The 25,111-nt window shown below is 31.9% G+C and overlaps 2 protein-coding genes across 2 annotated transcripts; one reads left to right on the top strand and one right to left on the bottom strand.

The window, feature by feature from the left end:
* Positions 1-1,016: 1,016 nt before the first annotated feature.
* LOC119670828 (dynein heavy chain 6, axonemal) lies at positions 1,017-21,411 on the top strand. The gene is made up of 39 exons (XM_038081249.1): positions 1,017-1,410; positions 1,466-1,812; positions 1,908-2,015; positions 2,079-2,223; positions 3,232-3,415; positions 3,488-3,549; positions 3,609-3,713; positions 3,784-3,879; positions 3,943-4,073; positions 4,160-4,334; positions 4,793-5,192; positions 5,270-5,380; positions 5,481-5,780; positions 5,848-6,235; positions 6,290-6,566; positions 6,625-6,968; positions 7,057-7,360; positions 7,423-7,875; positions 7,936-8,759; positions 8,828-9,422; positions 9,595-9,744; positions 9,807-10,118; positions 11,371-11,493; positions 11,554-11,637; positions 12,726-13,443; positions 13,509-13,688; positions 13,812-14,078; positions 14,168-14,353; positions 15,208-15,557; positions 15,612-15,753; positions 15,819-16,160; positions 16,296-16,598; positions 17,286-17,644; positions 17,768-17,948; positions 18,013-18,573; positions 18,632-18,825; positions 19,345-20,413; positions 20,483-20,953; positions 21,009-21,411. Exons 1-39 carry the CDS (start codon positions 1,127-1,129, stop codon positions 21,363-21,365), a joined length of 11,982 nt encoding a protein of 3,993 aa, XP_037937177.1. The 5' UTR covers positions 1,017-1,126; the 3' UTR covers positions 21,366-21,411.
* Positions 21,412-21,992: 581 nt separating this feature from the next.
* Positions 21,993-24,779, bottom strand: LOC119666916 (xenotropic and polytropic retrovirus receptor 1-like). The gene is made up of 8 exons (XM_038076195.1): positions 24,667-24,779; positions 24,224-24,607; positions 23,668-23,934; positions 23,243-23,617; positions 22,841-23,180; positions 22,597-22,763; positions 22,248-22,381; positions 21,993-22,192 (listed from the first exon to the last, which is right to left on the bottom strand). The coding sequence occupies exons 1-8, from the start codon at positions 24,733-24,735 to the stop codon at positions 22,021-22,023; spliced, it is 1,908 nt and encodes a 635-aa protein (XP_037932123.1). The 5' UTR covers positions 24,736-24,779; the 3' UTR covers positions 21,993-22,020.
* Between the last annotated feature and the right edge of the window lie 332 nt (positions 24,780-25,111).

Below are 25,111 nucleotides of genomic sequence, written 5' to 3'. Positions count from 1 at the left end.
TCTCAACTTCTAACATAAGATCTTTTTTTATCGTAGATGTAACCTGCAAAAATATCGTTTTTTTTTATTTTTTTTATTTATTATTTCTAATACAATCTATAAAAGAACATTCAGTATTACTTTTGGATATAAAATAGAAAAAAAATGAAATGTAGAATAAGTAGGTGGCTATAAATGTTTAATATCAGTAGGTTCATGATTATGATTAACGTATTTTGTGTTTTATTTGGCAGATTCATCGTAGAAAGTCTTCTTAGTCGACATGAATGATTGATATCTGTTAACAGTTCATGTGCTAGTTCGAATGATTTGATAGCCTTGTTCGGAAATTTATGCTGACTCTTTATATTGTTTCATACACTGATGGGACCTGGAGATCCCGCTGCAAAGCACTATTTGGAACATACCATGGAGTAGCAGCACATAAACGAAGTTTTATTGATTCAAATGTCTGTAATATTGCTATATTAGATTTCGCTACTGTTCTCCAGATCGAGACACCGTTAGTCCATATAAGTTTTTAAATAACTTAATATAGAAATATTTTATTGTTCAGTGATAGATTTTGATTTTAGCAAAGAAACCAGTACATTGAGTGCATTTTCAGACCCAATTGCTTGCTTTTCGTAAATATATGGTGAAAAGATAAAATCATTATTTTTTTGTGTTAATTATTATAAGGGAGGAATGCAAACCATGCTATGAAATGTTAATCTAGATACATTCCTACTTACTTAAATATCGCAAAGTCCTAAACGAAAGTTTTTTTTCCTCATGTTTCAAAGTTGCCATGTAGTGTCACTGGTGAGGAATGCCGGTTACTAGGACTTTTGTTTTAGTAGACCTTTCAAAATATTTATACACTGAAATATAGTTATTCGTATTGAATTTTATACTTAAAACAACTGTAAAAAAATTTTTCAAAAAAAAATATTTTAGTTACCATGACAAATATTAAAAATAAATAAATAAACAAATTTTTAAAATTATTTACCATTTTTTCATTTGAATATTCGTAACTGTGCTGATATCATTCGATAGTAAAGGAATTGGAAAGATATTTTAAAAACACTGACGGATTTGTAAATAATTATCTATAGAAACATAAGAACAAATAAAAAACAAAATGTTATCGAAGCTTGAAAAACCCTCACTTAAATTAACAAATAAGCAAGTCTTGGAAGAGATTGCACAATACAAAAGATGTTTTAGGGAAATAAGTAAGGTTCATTATGAGCAACCGGAAATACTAAAACATTTGGATAAAGATACTTTGATAACCGCTGCTTCGCTTATACCGGACTTAAATATTTTGGTCGAACGTATGGCAAAAATGAAAGATGACAGTTTCATATATATCTCTTATATGCTACCCTCCTCAGATAAATATTTTACGCCATACAGTTTAATGTAAGTATATTTTTATAAAATATACAATTACTTTAATATTATATTTATGCTGTAGAGAGGTTGAGTACAGAAAATTACCAGATCCACATCATTACTTCACCATGAGCCGGCATGGCGTTACTCACTGGCATCTCGATGAGAACTTCTTTACACCGCTACGTCAGTGGCAACAGGAGTTTCAACAATTCTTAAGTATCATTAAAGTGAGAACTTTTGCTAATTTTCGTCTGTGGAAGGGTTTCAAGGTCTGGGAGAAGAGAGTAAAGTGGAAAAAATTTAATGAAGCTAAATTACATTTGGAAGATAATCTCTTCATTGCTATACCGCAGTTAGGCAAAGCTATATTAAAACTGCGAAAAGAGGTTGTGAAATTGGAAAAATTGAATTTTATTAATGTCACCGGTAAAATAATACTTTTAAATATTTCTGTATATATACATGCTTTATATATATATATATATATACTTAAAAATCTTAAAAAAAAATTCTTCATATAGTTATCGAGGATTGGCATTCATTTTACTTCCTTGAATTGCATATGCGTATCTATGAGCAAATGCAAGAAAAATTCTATTATTTCCGGAAAGAGACACAAGCATATCTATGTGAGTTAAATTCTGGTATAATATAATATGGTATACTGTAGTTATATTTATAAATTATTTTAGATGAGGCATGTCTCTTTGCTTTGCTCGAAAAAGGTTTCTATCCCGATGATGAAGTAAACTACTTTCCTTCTATTAAAAAAATGAGAGATGCACTCAGTTTCATGGATAGGGCTAAAAAGCGGAATTACTGCAAAATGCTCTCCAAGTAAGTTTTTATATTAAATGTATTTCTATGGTACTATACACATTACTTAAACTCAACAATACTATTTATATACACATAACAGTATTTAGTTTTACCTTAGTTTGCTTTAAATTGCACTATAATGCATTTTAGAATTACTATTTGTAACAAGTTAAGCAACGAATCTGAGCATTGCATCATAGAATAAAGTTATCTTTTTTATTAATAATTTAATATAGAAAAAAAATGAGATGTTAATCAAGTATAGATGTATATATCGGTGAGTTGATATGAGTTAATGCCAAATAATACCTTTAGTGTGAGTGGATGTAAATAATTAAATCCTCTTAATCAACATAAGATATAGATATAAAATATAAAGTTAAGTCTGTTAGTGTGTGAACCCTTTTTATATTGACGGGCTACATTGTGGAGAAGTTTTAATGCTGTGCCCTTGAAATATTTTTTAACGATATCGATTTACAGACCGTTGTGAATATAATATCAAATTATATATATATCTATATTCTGAAAGTCAGTGATTATTGAAGGGCGGTATTGCTAATAACTACAAGTGAGTAAGTTGTTACTTACCTACTTAATTTTTTAAGTACAACAACCAGTTATTGGGTTTCTGTCTGACGCTTTACTTCTCCAGTTGCCTCTGTTGCGCTCGCATGGTCTTCAGCACCGAAGTTTAGGGAACACTAACAGAGCACTTGTTTTTGACGAGACAAGTGCAGTGCTATCAGTGGAGTTACTGGATTACTGCTACTTTAAACACCTTTCCCTGTAGTATCATATTTTATTCTTATCTGAATGTTAATTTGCTGAATGAGGTTAAAGTCGTGATAAAGCTCGTGGTTCATACGGATGCGGTAGACGTCATCAACTTTTATATTACAAATATTAATTTATTGTTAAGAATTTTTGAATGCTTTTTCTTCTCACTTTTAACAACAGATGTTTCTTAATTGTATGTATTACTTCAAAGTCTTTAATATTTAAATACATTTTTTATTATTTCAGTTTCTTAAGTTTTTGTGATCGTGTAGTAGGACATATGTTGCACAAGATAGTTGCACAGAGCACTAACGATCTGGCAGTAGCTTTGCAAACACATGATGAACTGGGCCCAACAGTGGAACAAATAGAAGGAAATCTCTCAGTAAGTGAACAAATCGAGCCAAAGAGACCAGATAATAAACCACAGGTATAACATATATATAATTTTTTTATATTTTCAAATTAAACACAAATAAAAATTTATAATTATTATCTATAGAGACCGTTCCTACTTGCTGAACTTATTATGCTTTCTGATCGCATTGAAGTTGACCCATCTGAGTAAATACATAAAATCTATTATGTAAAAATTTTTATAATACAATCTTATAAAATTTTAGAGAAATATTGAGAGTAATATTTCATCGTATTCATTCACTTATTTTGGACACTGTAATGGCATTCAAATCATTTACTGATGATCCAACGTTTAACCAATTTACTGAGTTAGTATAAATATTCACAATTTTAACCGAATTATTCACATTTTAATTTACATAATTATTTCTTGAATAGACCCTGTATAATGGGAAGACAAGAGGAACGTTTATCGGAACCAGCGCCAGCACTATCATTTTTGTTTCGTACAGATAAAGTTTATCAAGCCAATCGGTAAAAGTAATATGTAGTTTTACTATATATCCAATAAAAAAAAACATTTCTTTTTGTTTATAGCAAATCTATCTACACAAATATACATAATGCCTACATTAAGGCCATAGCCTATACCAAACGTTTTACGACGATACGGCTTAACTATGAAATTGATTTGACAACCGATCCAACGTTACTTAGCACGGAAAGAGGTATGTTTCAGCATTATCCCATATTATCTCACAATTTATTGTTTTCATTATATGTTATATCGATATTTATATATCTATTTATACAGACTTGGAAAAATTGCGCGAATATTGTGATCGATATTGCAATAATGTACGTGCTTTAGATGGTATTTTGTCTGATGTCAATTTAGGTTTATTGAGATTAACACAATCCAGCTTTAAGGACACTGTGACACCAGTGTGCCATAAACTTCAAAATGTTTTGGCAATGTGGATTCCAAAGTGAGTAAGAGTCATAAATTAAAACATTATATCATGTTTCCACTGAAGCTAAAACTATTTATATTAATGAAATTAAGATTTAGTCGTTTCCATTAATGTTAGTTTATTTAAGTATGTGAAATAGCTTGTTTCTTTACATTTTACATATAAAAAATATGACAAATATTTCAAATGTTGATTATTTCCCTAGTGGGAACTTTATTTGTAAGGGTTGCATTGAACATTTTTCGCCTTAAATAAGTTGATTTTTTTATAATGAGCTCATTTAAATGAAAACTCTTTGATTGGTATATTATCCTCATTAGCGACTTTAATGAGCAACACTGTCTAAATGAGAGCATATCATGTGTTGAGTGTATTGTAATATGTACATAAAAAAATGCTTAATACAACTGCAATACTTTATTATATACTTTATTTATTTATTTATTTATAATTTATCGTGTTTAAATTTGTAGACTTGCTATGCAGGAAGTGACACGTGTAACGCATGAATGTTCGGAATTATATAGAAGGATAATAGCGTTACCTGATTCAACACTAGCCATTGTTGAACATTTACATTTTCTTGAAAATGTCGAGAGCTCTTTGCTAGCTTTAATGACTCAAGTTGACTATGCCCATGACTTATTCATAATTATGAAAGATTTTGAAATACCCATTGATGACGAACGCAAAGAGGATTATATGGATTGTGAAGATTTAGTTAATCGTACCATTGACACATTACATGAAACACGTGAAAAACGACAAGAATTCGTAAATCTTCTAAAAGAAAAGATAGATGAAGATATTATCAAATTATTTGAAGACATAGCACAGATAACAAAAGAAACAGAAGCACCTCATTTGTTGGATGTAAGTTACACATTGACATCATTTTGTATATAATAGGTGACTTATTTAATAAAAATGTAATGTCTATTAATATCTAGATTAAGTCAGATTCTGAAAAGGTTTTGCCAGAACTAAACGCATTGTATGATCGACTTGTGAAATGTCAAGAAAAATCTAATGAATTGGTTGGCTTCCAACGTGAATTTAAGGTAAATATTTATGGACACCTATTGACATCTTAAAAAATTTTAGATTATTTTATACTTAATCTAATTGATCTAATTGATCTTTACACATTCATCCACATAGCTCGATATAACACGTTTCGAGGAAATAGGTAATACGTTCCAAAAGATTCGTTTACGTCAAAATCTCTGGAACAATTGGGAAGAATGGGAGCTTGCATTGGAAGAATGGTATGGCATGGAATTCAGTTCTCTCAATGTTGAAGACATGGTCAATCTTAATACAAAGATAATTAAAAATTGCATGCAGTATGAAAAATATTTACCAGAAAATGAAATTGTACCAATGCTGAGGGAATCTGCTGAAGAATTCAAAACTAAATTGCCGGTGCTCACCTACTTACGTAATCCGAATCTCAAAATTGTAAGTATTTGTGTGTATAATATACAATACATTGAATACAATATATATATTTCCAATAAAACTTTAGCGCCACTGGACCATTATTGAGAATCTCTTACAAAAGAAACTATGCGGAGAACAAAACATACACATAAAAACATTTGAGGAATTGAATGCTTTTACTGATGAAGTCATGGAGGTTTTGATGGAAGTATCATCACAAGCCACGGGTGAAGCGCAACTTGAATCCATGCTCAAGAATCTTGAGAATATTTGGAAAACTACTGAATTATCGATTGTACAACATCACGATCAAAATGATGTATTTATACTTGCGGGTACTGAAGAGTTGCAACTTATATTGGACGACTCTAATGTGAATATAAATACTATAGCGGCATCAAAGTTCGTGGGTCCTATAAGAAATAAAGTTAATGAGTGGATAACCGATTTGGAACAATTTGGTGAAACTTTAGGTAATTTATAATTAAAAAAAAAATATAAAAAAAAAAGTTTAAATTAACTTTTAGAGGTTTGGATGGAATGTCAAACATCTTGGATTTATTTAGAAGCGATTTTCGCTTCACCAGATATACAACGACAACTGCCCAAAGAAGCCAAAATGTTTTTGGTGGTTGATAAGAAATTCAAAGAAATTGTGAGGAGTGCTAAAAAGACTTCACTAGCGCTTGCTGTAATGGCAGATAGAGAAAACTATGAGGCACTTAAAGAGAACAATCGTTTACTGGATTTGATAACAAGAGGACTAGAAGCTTATCTAGAAGTGAAACGTGTGGTATTTCCAAGGTTTTTATTTAAAAATATTTAAAATAATTTATTTTTTAATTCTAACGAAATGCTTTAGATTCTACTTTTTGTCTAATGATGAACTTCTTGAAATTTTGGCGCAAACACGTGTACCTCAAGCTGTGCAACCGCATTTGCGCAAATGCTTCGATGCCATTTATCGTCTTGAGTTCGGTCAGAAGGAAGGTGGAGAAGGTGGTAAACCAAGTCCAACAAATGATATTTTAGCCTTTATATCACCTGAGGGAGAAAAATTACTCTTTGGTAAAGGTCTTAAGGCACGCGGTGCTGTGGAGGAATGGCTAAGCAAAGTCGAAGAAGCTATGTTCATAGCGGTCAAACGTTATATGCGCTTTGGTTATCAATGTTATCCAGCAAAGGAGCGACATGAATGGTTTCAAGGTTATATTATTTTTAGTATATGTTTATTTTAATTATTTTATAGATATATATTATGCAATTTATTTTATCAATTAATCAATTTTATTAGATCATCCAAATCAAATTGTTTTGACTGTTTCACAACAGCAGTGGGCAGCTGATGTACACATGATTTTCGCCGGTGGTGAAGTAAAACTACGATTAGATGCTGGTCAAGACGACGAAAAATCAAATATTGTGAAAAACATGCAACTATTTGAGAAGAAATGCTTCAAAAACTTAGCTGCTTTGGCAGCATTAACAAGAACTAATATTACCTCATTACTCCGTAAAATACTATGCGCCCTCATCACAATTGATGTACACGCAAAGGATTCTGTGAATCTTTTACTAGAAAAAAGAGTTACCAAAATGTAAGTCTATTCTTGAGATACTTTAAATTTCGGTTCTGATAGTGATCTATTTCTCTTTTTAGCACTGATTTCAACTGGTTGAAAATGTTACGATTCTATTGGAATCCAGATAATGATACGGCATACTCACGTATGGCTTCTGCCAACATACCTTACTACTATGAGTATTTGGGTGCCGGTGGTGTTTTGGTGTTAACTCCGTTGACTGATCGTTGTTACTTATGCTTGATGGGTGCGTTTCAGATGGATTTAGGTGGTGCGCCAGCTGGACCTGCTGGTACTGGTAAAACAGAAACAACAAAAGATTTAGCAAAAGCAGTAGCAAAACAATGCGTTGTATTCAATTGTTCCGATGGCTTAGATTATAAAATGATGGGACGTTTCTTTTCTGGATTGGCACAGTGTGGTGCATGGTGTTGCTTTGATGAATTTAATCGAATTGATATTGAAGTACTCTCAGTCATTGCTCAACAATTGATTACAATACGTAATGCAAAAGTGGCTAAAGTTAAACGGTATGCAAATAGTACAAATTCCTTATAATGTCTTCGCTTTAATAATTTGTCTACTTATAGTTTTATGTTTGAGGGTCGTGAAATAAAGTTAAGTAGTTCATGTTCTGTATATATTACCATGAATCCCGGATATGCTGGACGTACTGAATTGCCTGATAACTTAAAGGCACTTTTCCGTCCTATTGCTATGATGGTACCTGATTATGCTCTAATTTCTGAAGTCATATTATATTCCGAAGGCTTCGAATATCCCAAAGTGTTGGCCAATAAAATGGTACAAATGTACAAACTGTGCAGTGAACAGTTAAGTCAACAAAATCATTATGATTTCGGTATGCGAGCTGTGAAATCTGTTTTGGTAATGGCAGGCGCATTGAAACGTGCAGCGCCAGATCAACGTGAGGATATTACATTGATCGCTGCGTTGCGTGACTCGAATATACCTAAATTTTTGGCTGACGATGCACTATTATTCCGTGGCATACTTAGTGATCTATTTCCGGGAGTTGTTTTACCCGATTCTTCTCATCCAGATTTAGAAGAGAGTCTAAAAATTGGCCTAACTGAGAAAAATCTACAATCTACGCCTACAACGATACGTAAATGTATACAATTATATGAAACAATGTGTGTACGTTGGGGTGTTATGTTGGTTGGTCCAACCGGTGGTGGTAAATCGACAGTCTTGCATGCTCTAGAATTTGCTCTGGCGCATTTATATGATATTCAAGTGCCCGGTCCAAATTTTCGACACGTCACCATACAGACAATGAATCCCAAAGCAGTTACTATGAACGAACTTTATGGTTATGTGGATTCCAAAACACTCGAGTGGCAAGATGGCTTATTAGGTTTAGCTGTAAGAACGGCAGTAAATATAGAAGGTAAAAAGTAATAAATTGGTAATCGTATTGATTTATTCATTAATATTATTGTTTTTAATCTCTTCTAGATGAAATTCATCAATGGATTGTAAATGATGGCCCAGTCGATGCTGTGTGGATTGAGAATTTAAATACTGTACTGGATGATAATAAAATGTTGTGCTTAGCAAACTCAGAACGTATAAAACTTACCGCATGGGTGCATATGGTCTTTGAAGTACAGGATTTGATACAGGCTTCACCTGCTACGGTTTCACGTTGCGGTATGGTATATGTAGACCCTGATGATTTGGGTTGGTTACCACTGGTCGATTCTTGGAAGAATGGAGATATTAAAGCGAAATTATCTCCGGCACAGATGGAATATTTATACTCATTATTTATAAATCATCTTTTTGATCTGGTAAAAATTGGTATAAAGTATGGAGCGTTTTTAATTCATCAAGTAACAAATGCTAAAGTTCGGCTCTTGTGTGAACTACTTGCAGCTCAAATAGAGCCATTACGTTGGTCCGGAATTGGCGATGAAAACTATCAGCGTTTGCTGTGCAAAATGTTTGCTTGGGGTGCATTATGGTCAGTGGCGTGCAATTTCAAAGATGCTGAAAAGAGGAATTTTGAAAAATCCGTACGCGAAGTGATGGGAAAAGAACCATTTATGAAGTAAGTAAACCAGGATAGTTCTATAATAAACTAATAAGCTTTATAAGCTAATAAATGTAATATTATAATAGTAACAATTATAGTATTATTTTGACTATTTTTTAAGATCCTTACTTGTATACATTATTTTTTGTATTTCATAATTTATGGTTTCTATATTAAATGTTTTCAGATTTCCAAATAGTAGTCTTTGGGATTATCGTGTTAATGTTGAACGTGAAGAATGGGAGAATTGGAGTCATCTCATTGAAGAGTTCGCTTATGATCCAAATGATAAGTATTTTGATATGCAAGTACCTACAATAGATACCACAAAATTTGGGTAAGACTAAACAGTCTTTAAAAAACTTAACACTATAATTTCTTTTAATTTTTTAATATCAGGTACGTTTCCGAACTTCTGTTCCTGCGCAGATTTCCGGTTATGTATACGGGTGATACTGGCTTTGGTAAAACTGTGCTAGCTGCTAAAACTCTTAAAAAGCTCTCCACAGGAAAAATTGTTCCAGCTTTTATTAACTTTTCTGCACAAACTACCAGCTCACGTACCCAAGAAATGATTGAGGGTTCTCTTGAAAAGAGGAAGCGTACTCAACTCGGTGCACCAATCGGAAAAACGGTTATCATATTTATTGATGATGTCAATATGCCTAAATTGGATACTTACGGTAGTCAGCATGCTATTGAACTACTAAGGTATATTTTGTTTGTTCTTTTTTTATAAATGTGTTGAAAACAGTTATTCTCTATTGAAAAAGTGTCCGAAATTTGTTATATAAACTATTTATATTTAATATACTCAAAAAATTTTTTGTCTTCATTATGATTATTACGAGGTCACTTATGTCAAAACATCTACAATGGTATGTGAGTTTTACTTCCACTCGTGCCGTAACCGAATGGAAGTGTCTCGTTTTGAATGATCGCCTTAATCGTAATAGAAGTCACTAAAACCACCTCTTAGAAATAAATGGTAAAGATTTCCACAGCAATGTGGAAACTTTATTTCAATAGCCAGGGGAGTGAAATGTGAGCGAATAATCGTGTAAGAGAAAGAAGATAGCAGTTATCTGTTGTATTCTTCCACTGTTCTAAAATCGATCATTATCATTATGTAGTATTTTAATCGAGTGCTGCTAAATGGTGAGCATTTTTAAGATACGGTTGTTAAATTAAAGAAACTGAATGATTTTCTTAAAAAATCTTGTGAGAAAGATTTCAAGCGTTAATTACGCCCTGAAATATGTAGCACATAATAAAAGTGATTTCTAAGAATAATTTTTCAATATTTAAAAATAACATGAAATAAAGCTTTAGAAATAAGTTCAACATTAAATTGAAAATAAAATACAAATTTAAAAAAAGCAACACTTATTTATGTTTAGATGTCTCTACAAAAAGAATAGCTTTGAAACAAAAATAGGCAAGCTCAAAGATTAACTTTCAATTCGTTGAACTTGTGTTTCCAAATAAAGCTGTAGTTTATAAGCTCGTTCTAATTTAAAGCACGGCAAGTGCTTTGGTTGGTGTCACTAATTAAATAAAAAATAAGTGACAATAAAACCTGGAACTTGAGCATTGAAAGTTTGTGCAGCCTTGGCTTCTTGTGGATAAACACGATTAGTCATCGCTTCTAATTTGACAGGCACGAGTTCTAAGCCTGGCACTTGCAGTCCAAACAAATTATATACGGACTATAAACTAATTAAATAAAATTCGATTATTTCGAAAGACCACTGATGAAGAGTACTTGGCAATACTCGAAACAGCGTTGTATGGTCAGCCAAATTTCAATAAATTAAATAAAAAATTTTTGTTTTTGCCTTTCTTTGCTATTCGAATCGGTCTAACTTTTAAATAGTTTCTTTCGTCATAAAAAGACACGCCATTATCGGCAAGAAAAAATTTACCTTAAACACTTATTTATGTTTTATATTTTTCACTTTAGACAATTTTTAGACTTTGGAGGTCTTTACGATCGGGAGAAACTGTTTTGGAAAGAAATTTTAGACGTTGTACTTGGATGTGCATGCGCTCCTCCTGGAGGTGGTAGGAATCCTTTAACTCCACGGTAAAAACTTGAAATTAAATTGAAATAAAATTTATATAAAAATATTATTTACTATTTTAGTTTCGTAAGACACTTTGCTCTCTTCTCCTTGCCAAAGCCGCTCGATGAAACCTTAACAACTATATTTAGTGGTATCCTAGGAGGGTAAGTAAATTTACTATGCACATGACATAAGATAAGTATTACATGAAGCTTAGTTCAGATGTGTTTCCTGTTATGAGATATTCACACACACACATAATATAATATTTAACCTTTCTATCTTTGGAATTACCTCTCTATTGAAAACTATAGTTCATATTAAGAATGTAGTTTCTTTCGTCAAAACGGACGTTAAAAATCAATTTAATATAATATTTAATTGAAAAATTTTTAAAAGAATTCATTCAACGAATCCTCTTAACTTATGCAAAAAGTCTGAAACGACAGACCCATAACAACTTTACTAGGATAGCGTAAAATATCAAATTACATTATTTATAATGAACTGATTTCGATTCGAGTTGAAAAGAGAATACTATGCCGGAAACTCGTCGGCATATATACTATGCCTCATCAAATACCAGCAGCACCTCAATGAGATATGCTAAAAGAAAAAAAAAAATATTATTTAACTAAACTGGCGAATCATCTCAATTTGCGGTATCATTTAAGCAACGTTATGTGTACCTATGTGATAGAATATCAACTAAATCAACAGAAAAGGATAAGATACCAAACCGATTTCTTTATAGCTAATTGGCTCTGATCTAAGTTCAAAAGAGAATACTGTCATCTATCATATTCCATCTATTATCAGAAGCACGAAAACAATATTATCTAACTGACTTCTTTAACTGCATCATCTAAACGTACGCTATCGTTTAGACGTATGACAGAATATCAGCTCTTCCTGGAATAGAATGATTCCAAACCGCATTCTTTGTGATTAACAGGTTTGAAATAGTGCTGCAAATAGAATATAGTGCTAATTTTCTTGTCTCATTGAATATCAGATCTACCTCAGTGAGAGATTTTAAGTTTATAGATTCTTCCTAAAATCTAAATAATTTCTGTTTGATTAGGTTAATTTTTTAGCACAAATAATCTATTATAGTCGCAGTGCTCTAGTCCATTAGAAGTATTCTACACTACTTCATTCTCTTTTTCTACATAAATATAAGATAATGCATTATATATCCTTTAAATTAAACCTATATTACTAACACGGTTTAAATAATTTTTCTTTTCAGATTTCTGAGTGACTTTACACCTGCCTTACATGAATTATGTACACCAATCGTTAATGCATGTGTCGATGTATATATGCGTGTATCACAGGAAATGTTACCAACACCAGACAAATCGCATTATATATTCAATTTGCGTGATCTCTCCAAATGCATACAAGGCATCCTACAAGCAAGCTATGCAAATTATATCATGGAATCACAGTTATTGCGTCTCTTCTATCATGAGACCACTCGCGTGTTCCACGATCGGCTTATAAATAAAGAAGATAAAACATTCTTTAATAATTTGTTAAATGATGTTTGTTTGAAACAATTTGGTAAACAAGTGGTAAAACCAAATGAACCACCAATAGTTTTTGGAGATTTTATGATATTCGGTCGACCAAAACCAGAGCGTGTCTATGAAGAAATAAGAGATTATAAAAAACTTGAAAGTATTTTAATGGATTATGTTGAAGATTTTAACTCATCAACTGGCAAAAGTATGCGTCTTATACTTTTTCAAGATGCTATAGAACATACAGTACGTTTGGTACGTTTACTACGTAGTGATCGTGGCAATGGTTTGCTCGTTGGTATTGCCGGTATGGGTAAACAATCCCTAACGAAACTTGCTTCTCATGTGAATGAGTATAAGTGTATACAAATTGAATTGAAAAGAAATTATGATTTGAATGCTTTCCATGAAGACTTAAAGGTTATATATCAAATAGCAGGTGTAAGTTACTGTCTTTAATACATCGCTTCACTTTTTCGTTCATTTTAATTTGAATTTTTTGGAAGGTTGAGAATACTCCAGTTGTATTTTTGATGATTGATACACAAATAGTAGAAGAAGAATTCCTAGAAGATATGAATAATATATTGAATTCTGGTGAAGTGCCAAATCTGTTTGAAGGTGATGATTATGAGAAAGTTATACTGGACACACGTGAATCGTGTAATGCAGCGACTAAAGGAGGCGTAAGCAATAGACTTTTACTGTCAAAAATAATTATTTCAGAAATAATATAACTCTATTAATCAAAAATATATAGTAATTCCATTTCGTTGCTTTTAAAATATATATTTTCTGCTTTATCTAAGGGTTGCACTCGTGATGACATTTACAAATTCTTTATTAATCGCGTACGTAATAATTTACACGTTGTCCTCTCCATGAGTCCTGTGGGTGATGCTTTTAGACGTCGCTGCCGTATGTTTCCTTCATTAGTGAATGCTACTACTATCGATTGGTTTACCAGTTGGCCAACTGAAGCTTTGTATTCTGTGGCTTTAGGCTTGTTAGTGGAGATAACAAAATCTGAAGAAGAGAGAATAGCTTTAGCCAGTACAACTGTATTTATGCATATGGTTAGTATTGTTTAATTACGAAAAATTTTATTTAGAAATCCTTTCGTTTATTTAAATCTTTTGTCTAAATAATAAATCTTATATTACAGACTGTAGAGGAAGCGTCAAAACAATATTATAAAGAAATGAAACGTCATTATTATACCACACCCAGCAGTTATCTGGAATTACTTAAACTCTATCAAAATTTATTGAAAACCAAAACCGAAGAAATCATAGCTAAACGTAAGCGTATTAGCAATGGCTTAAATAAGCTTCTGGAAACAAATGAAGTGGTAAGTAATAGTACCAATAAATTTTTGTGGGTACTCTGTATATACACATGTGTGCTATATGTTATTTGTTCGCTATATTTATATTTATACTATGCTCGCGTTATGTCCCACAAAGAAAAAATTTCACTAAGTGCAACTGTTTATGGATCTCTCAGTGTTCGCATTGGTATCCCTATTAAAAATGTGCAATCAGCTCAATTTTCTTTTTTGTTATTCAACAAATTATTATTCAAATTATTATTAGTTAATAGCTATCTTAATTTTATTTCGGGGCAATAAACCCCGAAAGCGCTCAATGAAAACTCAAGATAATGATGATACAAGTGGCTAAGCAGACACAGCTTAAGAGTCACTAGAGAAAAGATAGAACTACTGATACTAACAAAACGTTACATGCCATTGAAAATTGGGATATAAGTCCCGAGTGTAAAACCGTATACTTTTTGGAAATATCCATATAGGATAAAAAACAAAAAATAATGGAATTGTTTGTATTTCAAAGCCCTCTAGGCACTTTTCGAGCATTCAGCTACAAAAATTGGCTAGAAGACGGAGTGTTAATAGAAGACGTTATTTATCACTACTATATATATACAAAATTATATTCTATCAGATGACTACCACATTCAGAGAGTGTATGTGCTTTACATGCAAAGACCCGAAAAGTTGAGTTGATTGAACTTTGTGGAACTGTGGATGCTATTGCGGTTTCTGTCTGCAGTTGTCACCTGCGTGGGGTATTACTGTTGTCGACATTACTGTGTACTCGTGATTTTAATAGATATTTTATTTTATCATTTTAATTAAAAATGTTATTAGCCTATACTCATTTTTTGTACATCTCTATACTTCAGATCGTAGTAATGCAACGTGAATTAGAAGTTATGGTACCACTGCTCGATGAGCAATCAGCAAGTATGAAAGTACTACTAGATCGCTTAGATGTTGACAATAAGGCTGCTGATAAAGTCAAACACGCCGTTATGCAGGATGAAGCAGTAGCAAAGGAGAAATCAGAACAGTGTAAAGTTATATCAGACGATGCTAGTAAAGATTTAGAAATAGCAATGCCAGCACTACGCGAAGCTGAAGCAGCGCTTAATAGTATTAGTAAAGCTGATATAAATGAATTGAAATCTTTCACAACTCCACCAGCGCTAGTGCAGTTTTGTATGGAAGCTGTTTGTATACTACTTGGAGCAAAGTGGGTATAAACATTTCAACTTAAATGCAAATTATAATTTCTTATTTTCTTAAGACCCACTTGGGCTGCAGCTAAGGTCGTTATGAATGATGTGAATTTCTTAAAACGACTATTTGAATATGACAAGGAACACATTAAAGAAGATGTTTTAAATAAAGTTAAGAAATATATTGACCATCCGGACTTTTCACCTGTCGTAAGTACACCATTTATCATAAGAATAACAAAACTTCTAATCCAATGCCAAACAATCTATTGTAGAAATTTGAAAAAGTTTCGAAAGTAGCAAAATCGGTAAGTCTTTGGGTAATTGCTATGGATAAATTTGCCAAAGTCTATAAAGTTGTGGAACCAAAAATAAAACGGAAAGAAGCAGCTGAAGGAGAACTGAAAGCCGTAACAGAATTGTTACGCCGCAAACAAAAGGAATTAGCTGATGTTGAGGAAAAAATACAAGCACTCAAAGATGATATTGATGAAAAAAATCGTGAATTTAAGATTATTCAGGATAAAGTGGATCTAAGTTATACACGACTTAATCGTGCTGCTCGTCTAACATCTGCACTGTCAGAAGAAGAAATTCGTTGGAAGCAAACTGTTAAGGTGCATTGTTATGTCAATATCATAATAATCAGAATCATATAATAACAAAAATAGATATATTCATATTATAATAGATATATTATAATATAATAGATATATATTATAAAATAAAAATAAAAACAAAAAACATTTTAGACTTTAACTAGTGACTTGGGATGTGTACCCGGTGATGTTTTGGTGAGTGCAGCTTGTGTCGCTTACTTAGGTGCATTTTCAACTTCTTACCGCACCGATTTGGAACATCGCTGGGTGCAAAAATGTCGTGAATATAAAATTCCTTCCAGCAAGGAATTTAATTTGTTAACAATATTGGGTGATGCATATGAAATGCGTACTTGGACTATGGCCGGATTACCTAAAGACAACATATCTGTGGAAAATGGTTTATACGCCACTCGTGCGTTACGTTGGCCACTGATGATTGATCCACAAGAACAGGTATTTTTAATAATGTATTAAGTACAGTCCTACTAATATATATATAAGAAAATTTAAATTTTAATTACTAGATTTTATTTTATTAAATGTATTCTGCATAAATTATCAATGAATATCAGTGGCGTATTCAGGAGGTATTAGGAGTTAGAACTTGTCCTCCCATTAACTATGTAATCTAAAGATAACACAATGCAAAGATACTGTCAAAAAATCATATTTTCAGCAGGTATTAGGGGATAAATCTCTCTTTCCTATTGACTATATAATCTACAAATAACACAATGCAAAGATATTGCAAAAAAAATTATATTTTCAAACATCTGCCCTATTTGCAGTGGCTTTTTCAGAAGAGATTAAGGGACAGATTTTCTCTTCACATTGACTATATAATTTGAAAATAACACAATCCAGAGATACTGCCAAAAAAAGTCATATTTTCAAATATGTTTCTTACTTACATTGGCGTATTACGTAGGGATTAGGGAATAGATCTCCTCTTCCTATTGACTATATAATCTTAAGATAACACAACACAAAGATACTGCCAAAAAAAGGCATATTTTCAAATGTGTACCCTAATTGCACAATTCTGACTACGCCACTGATGAGTATCATTAATAATCCCTCAATATTTGTAGAAATCCTTAAACTCCAGCAATGCAGAAATGATTAACTCTTGCGTTTTAGGCCAATCGTTGGATACGTAACATGGAGAAACCAAACAACTTAAAGGTCATTAAAATGACCGATGGTAGCTTATTACGAGTTGTTGAAAATTGTATACGTCAAGGACTACCTGTACTTTTAGAAGATATCGATGAAACTATTGATCCATCTTTACGTCCCGTACTCCAAAGAGAAACATATGTACAAGAAGGTCGTGTATACCTAAAGTTGGGTGATGTGGTTATAGATTATGATCCAAACTTCAAGCTATACATGACAACAAAATTGGCAAATCCACATTATTTACCTGAAATTTGCATAAACGTGACTTTAGTTAATTTCCTAGTAACGGAAAGTGGGCTTGAAGATCAATTGCTGGCGTAAGTTAACATTTATTACTATACATACATTAGATATTAGTACATTGTCAACTCTTTATGTCTTTATGGCTCATATTATTTAGAGTTAAAAGTTCATTACATTATATCTCAATTCTTTTATAGTGATATTGTAGCTATAGAACTGCCAGCAATGGAACAGCAACGTAATGATCTTGTGGTTAAAATTAACACAGATAAGCAACAATTGCTTGCTTTAGAAGATAAAGTTTTAAAATTGCTTTACAACTCTCAAGGCAACATATTGGATGATGAAGAATTGGTAGAAACCCTGAATGATGCCAAAGTAATTAAAAACAAATTTTTCTAAGAGAACAACTTAGTGAATGTAAATTTTATATTTATCCTAGGAAACGTCATTAATCATAGCAGCACGTTTAATTGATACGGAAGAGACCGAAAAGGTCATAACCAAAACCCGAGAACAATATCGTTCGCTTGCTTCACGTGGTGCTATACTCTACTTCGTTGTGGCTGGCTTAGCAGAAATCGATCCAATGTATCAGTATAGCTTAAAATACTTCTCACAAGTTTTCTGTAATGTTATACGTCTTGAGCATGAAAAAGTAACTGTTGAGGAACGGATCCGATTGTTGAAATTGGATGAACTGAAAGCTATTTATGACAATGTTTCACGTGGTTTATTTGAAAAACATAAAATGATATTCAGTTTTCTCTTAGCTTTATGTATAGAAAGACAAGAGAATCGTGTAAATCAAGCGGAATTTAATTTTCTTAGTCGCGGTGTTGTGGGTTCTGTCTCTGAGAAACGTATGCCAGCTAATATTAAAATGAGTGAATTAGAATGGCTATCTTGTGAGTTTTTGGAAGACAACTTTCCACAACAATTCAGTGGATTCACCAGTGCTATAGCTACTCCCTTTTTCCTACAAATACTGGACAATAAAGAGGTAAGATATAACATACTTTCAGATTTATTTAAACTTTTTACAAATTTCTTTTTTAAAGGTCTTCAATTTTTCACAAAGTAATGCCGAACCCGTCGCTACCTGGAATAAACGTCTAACAAACTTTCAAAAACTAATGTTTGTAAAAGTCTTTCGTACGGAACGCTTTCTGCTTAATGTCGTGATCTATCTCCGTTCTACGGTTGGGAAATATTTTACTGAAGCCTCAGCCACAGGAAACCAGCTTAAAGTTGTGTAAGTATGAAAATATTCACTTAAATGATAAGTGCGAAAACTGATTTTTAATTTCTGCATAAAAATGTAATCATTTTTAATGCCAGATGTATATCCACTCTAGAATCTTCCTTCCTTAAGTATCTACCTTATGTTAGCAGAATAGTGTTCCATTTCAAGATTATTGTATCCTTACCTAAAGTTGTCTATCCCAGTAGTATTCAAATGGACTTACATATTTCTTTCTTTGATTCATTAAAATAAATTATCAGTTCAAAGTAATACTTTTAAGTTTTTATTAACTAAAATGACACAGTTCATGTTCTAATAAGATCTTAGAAAGTGTATAGTAAATATATTTGATACGCTCACTACTAGAAGATAATCATATTAATCGAACAATGGATATTCTGGAATAGTTGAATAATTTTTATTTTTTAAAATCCCCTCATTAAAACACTTTAATAATGAAATCAATAATCTAAGAACTGCACTCTTTAAACATAATATTTTATATTAGTGTCCACTGCCTTTTTACAGATTTTTGGATACTTCGAATGTTACTCCTCTTGTCTTCGTACTGACAACTGGTTCGGATCCAATGTCAAACTTTTTACGCTTTGCCGAGGAAATGAAATATATGGATAAATTTTATTCAATATCTTTGGGTCAAGGACAGGGACCAATTGCTGAAAGTTTGATAGATAAAAGTTTACGTATGGGTCACTGGGTGTTCTTGCAGAATTGTCATTTGGCTACCTCATGGATGTGTTCAATGGAAACTATTGTCAGAAATATTACATTAGGAATAACAAAAGCTCATGACGATTTCCGTTTATTCCTATCGTCAATGCCAACAAAGAATTTTCCAATTAGCGTCCTACAAAACTCTGTTAAGCTTACAAATGAACCACCAAAAGGCATAAAAGCCAATGTTTTGGGTGCACTTAATGATTTAAGCACTGATTTCTTTGAAGTACATGTACTCGGATATAAATGGCGTGCAATTGTTTTTGGTCTTTGTATGTTTCATGCTGTCATACTTGAGAGACGTAAATTTGGACCATTAGGTTGGAATATAATGTATGAATTCAATGAAAGCGATCGTGAATGTGGTCTTAAAACATTAGAATTTTATATTGATCGTGTTGTGGAGGATGATATTGCTTGGGATGCAATTTACTATGTAAATGCCGAAATTACTTGGGGTGGACGCGTAACAGATTACTGGGATCAACGTTGCTTGCGTACTATATTAAAAATATTCTCATCAGCACAAATTTTAAAACCCGAGTACAAATACAGCCGCGGTGATCCTTATTATATGGACCCCGGCAAGGATACTGTTGAGGAATACTTGAACTATGTGAAATTCTTTCCTACTGTAGAGGATCCAGAAATATTCGGCATGAATCAGAATGCAAATATTGTGTTACAGACAAAGGAAACAAACTTTTTCATTAGTACTTTGCTATTAGGTCAACCGCGTGCTGCTGCCGATGAGGGTCAAGCAGCAGAAAACGATATGTGTCTTGAAGTTATAGCCAAGATTAAAGAGGTACTAATTACTAAAATAAACAAAGATAACATAAACCCAGAGTTATTAAAAGTAAGTATATTATAATTAATTTTGGATATATTTGAGTGTGCATATATTTATATTTGTTTCGGCATACAGCTCGATAACAACGGTCAACAACTTTCACTAACAACTGTATTAGTACAAGAAGTTGATCGTTTCAATAATTTCCTAGCGCTTGTACACGACAGCTTAGTCAATTTAGCTAAAGCCATAAAGGGTTTAGTTGTTATGTCTGAAACTCTCGAGGAAGTTTTTCAATCACTACTAACAAATGTGGTGCCACGTTTATGGGAAAAGAAAAGTTTTCTCTCCATCAAGCCTTTACCCAGTTATATAGCTGATTTTCAACGAAGATTGGATTTTATAGCTACTTGGTCAGTAGAAGGTAACCCACGTTCTTATTGGATAAGTGGATTTTTCTTTCCACAATCATTTCTAACGGGTCTGCTGCAAACACATGCAAGAAAGCGTGTTTTACCGATTGATTCTTTAAAAATAGAATTTACAGTTTTTGATCACTATATGATACAACAAGATTTCTTTGAAAGACGTCAACATAAACAACAGGTAGCTGACGCTTTAATTTTGGTGCTTAAAAATTTTTAAATTTCTTATTCTGTAGGTGGATAGTATCTATGGCAATTTACCAGAATCAAATGAAGGTGGTGTCAATGTACATGGTATTTTTATAGAAGCTGCTCGCTGGGATTCATCACAGGGTGGCTTATCAGAATCACTGCGTGGTGAACTTTATTGTCGTATGCCAACAATACGTTTTATACCTTGCTTAGAACAACGAAAAATTGAACGTTATGAGTCTCCATGCTACAAAACGCAATCACGTTCTGGTGTTCTGTCGACGACAGGTCATTCAACAAACTTTGTCCTATCTGTACTATTACAAAGCAAATTCCCACCCGATTATTGGATAATGCGCGGTACGGCTCTAGTCACAGGCGTGTCCGAAAATATTTCCTAAATTTGTTGTAGCTAAATTATTTATTTTATTTCTTTTTATTATTTACAGTGACTTTTTTTTAAGAACTTTTATTTTTATATTTACTTATTTTGTACAAATTTATAAAAAAAACTATTTTAATAAAGAGGAATTTTTTTTAAATTCTCTCTTCTCAATATTTAAAAAAATAGTATTTCCCTCCTCCTTCTGTATATATCTTACAAAGTATATAAGAGCCACGTTAGCCAATTTATAATTAGACATTGAATATATATTATTTAAAGAAGATAAAAATTTTGCTCTTTTAAATAAATATATATACTCCATAAATATATTACATAAATGCTTTCAAATATGAAACCCATAAAGGAGAAAGCAGCATGGATGGATATTAAACTGTATTAATTTTGAAACATAGGACATTAACAAAGATATTTTTTATTTTCATTGGAAATACTAAAAAGTTATAAATGGCCTATGCAGACAGGTCTAATGGATAACATAAAAAACGGTGGAGATGTTACATTGAGATCTCAAAGTTATTGTTTTCAAAGTTATATGCTTAAATATTTTTAACAAATATTTTTTATTATATATATTTATTTAATTTTTTTAATTAATGTACACACATATTAAATATAGCACATATGTAAAAAACAAATATATATATATCATGTTACACATCCACTTCACGATTGGTCACACCATCAATTTCTTCCATCATACGTAGGAGCGTAGCTTCATCGTTTGAATATATGGGTGACAGTGAGATATCTTGCATAGTTCGAAATTTTCCCAAATTATAAAGTTGTTCATTCTCTAAACGTAAGTAATTCCATATATAACGTCTATAAACAAATATATTGATTTATTAATTTTGATATTTAAAAAATCTAAATATACCTGAATATTTCCAAACATGCTCCAATTGTTGTCATACAATACTTCGATATATATCTCTGTTCCTCCACGTAAAATGCAAAAATCCAGTAAAAACGAATTAGTAGATTTTCTATCATGGCAAAATAGTAGAAACACTGTAAATTATAATACAATTAATACACTCCGTTAGAGTGGATGCAAACCTTATCTAAACTAACGTTAAATAAATGTCTTTAATAAGTGAGCAATGTTTATTATAAGAGACATAAAATTCTTAAAATAAAAGAAATCTGCACTTCAATATATATTATATCAGATATACATATATACCATACCTAATAAACTGCTTAAAAATTTTACAAGAACTTACCGGTTCGTATACGACTTGTTCACGCAAAAAGATATTATCTCCGGAAAATTTTTTGAAGACTCCAAAATCTCTGAAGACGTCCCATGCATAAAAATACACAGTGGAAATAATAGAACTTATCAAGTAACCCCAAACAAATGGATTTTGAAAAGTACTACTATAAACATCTAAATCAAGGAATAAAACCAATAATATTAATATTTATTGAAATATACCACCCAGCTATTTGAACTATAAAAATTACCTTTATAGTAAGACGACAAGGTGCCAAAAATCACAACTGGAAATGTTGTAGCATACTTTCCGGCATTGCATAGAAATGGAAATACTGAACGTTTATCGGTAAAACGACGCGCAGATTGAGCAAAACAAAACCATGCAGGTAGACATTGCAATATTGGAATAATAATCATATTCTCACTGCAGACATCATTGACCGAAGCATTTCTATAATCCCAATTGGTAGTATAAAAGCAAATGATATATTCGTAGTCTACTAAACAAGTAACCAGCGATAAAAGTTGTTCAGCCAACCAAAAATTTGCGAAATTGACAGCCAAACATGGAGCAGATATTACACGACCCTATTATAAAATTGGTAACTAAAGTAAAGTTATATTAAAAAAGATATATATATGCAACTTACCATCACTTTGAGTAGCCACATGCGTGCATTATAGTTCATTATTGGCAATGGATTTATGAGATAACCAATCATTGCCCAAAATAAAGCCAATGGAAATATATAGCGCGGTACATCTACTAAGTTACAGTAGAAAAACCCCAAAATACTTAAGGTCCACAACACAGCAAATGCCATTGCTAACTGCATTATATGCAAGGAGGTTATATGATCACAAGGATCAATATTTAATATAAGCATATAATTTATGCCGGCTTTACGCCAATCTTTTATATTCAAACCACAAAAGAATAGAAATAATATGAACAAAAATGGACCCCGATATATACGCAAAAGAGTTGTATAATTTCCAATTGTTAGTTGTTTTGTAAAAACTATATTATAAATTATTTATTGTAGTTTGAGAAATTAAGTAGATTCATTACTTACGCACATGTATATACAGCAAAAATAATTAGTATTATTAGTACTCCAGTAAAACTTCCCAAACTAAATAACATACCCGGTTTATAGTCACTGTTCAATGAGGATATACGTAAGCGATTGAGTGCGCGTGTCCGATCACCATTTTCAAAATATGAGGTAAACTTGTCTTCTGTATCTCGCAGAAGATTCATAAGTTCACGATCGATATGGAAATATGCACAGTCCACTATATCATGTAGCCAGTCCACACCAGTCGCCATCTTCACAAGCTAAATATTTAAATAATAATAGTAAGTTTTCAGAAGGTGGAGAAGAGGTAGTTTTTAAAACTAAAAACAGGGTCTAATTCCCAAACATTCACTCGATGGAAGATAAAATTTTTATATTTAAAAATTTCTCTTCAATTAATCCCTTTTCTGTTAGAAAAGGTTCCCATGATAGTTTTCTTATCATAGGACATTTTTTTCATTGATGGATTGCTATACCGAGTGACTTTAAGATACGGTTTTGCGCTACGACCATGAAAGGATCTATTATTTTTAATATTGTAATACACACCTTATCGTGTTTCTGGAGTATTTTTTGAAAGGAAGTATAATTGAGACTCTGATAATTTTGCAACAACACTAAACTCAAGTAGTACTCGCTGTAGTTTTCTCTAAAAGTTTTAATTTTCTTTTTTGTTAATATGCCATGATGACTATTTTCTTTCTCTTTAACCTCATCAAGATATATGTAGAGCTCGGTTTCTAGTGCTACATGTTTACGATGTGCTTCAGATAGTTTTTCCTCAAAAAATCGATTAACTTTTTTTAATTCTCGTTCGCATTGTTGGAAAAATTTTTCATCGAAATTTGCATAATAATTTCGTATGGAACGTAAATCAAATGCTAGGTTTGAGGGTGAATTATCCACAGCTGTCAGTAACATGGTTTTGAGATTCTAAAAGATATGTAATATTAAATTCTAATATACTATCTACGGAACAATTGAATAATCACTTCGTAATTCATATATTGTACACGCCATTCTGTTGTTAAATGTGTAGAAAGAATGGAATTAAATTGCATTTTCAAAGCCTCTTTATAGATAAAACAAGATTTCTAAATTATATATGTATATTTAGTTCAAATACAATTTAAAAATGTTTAAAGTATTATAATTGTAAATATATGATAGATAGTTCAAAGTATTATATTAGAAATTCAAATATGTGTATTTTTATAAATAGTTGAAATTACTGCAGCCTTAGGTATTGAGTTGGATTTTTGACAATAATATATATCACAGCACATTCTTTCCGAAAATGTCATATAGCAGACTTTATCTACTCTTAACAGACAAAGCTTCACAACTTAAATGTTGGATTATAATAATGGATAAATAATAATAATCAAACTGACAAACTTACCAACACCGCGTTATCTAATCTCAGAACGGTTACAG

Source organism: Teleopsis dalmanni, chromosome 1 (genome assembly GCF_002237135.1).
Source record: "Teleopsis dalmanni isolate 2A chromosome 1, ASM223713v2, whole genome shotgun sequence".
NCBI classification, from domain to species: domain Eukaryota; kingdom Metazoa; phylum Arthropoda; class Insecta; order Diptera; family Diopsidae; genus Teleopsis; species Teleopsis dalmanni.
This window is presented reverse-complemented; position numbering and strand designations above follow the sequence as displayed.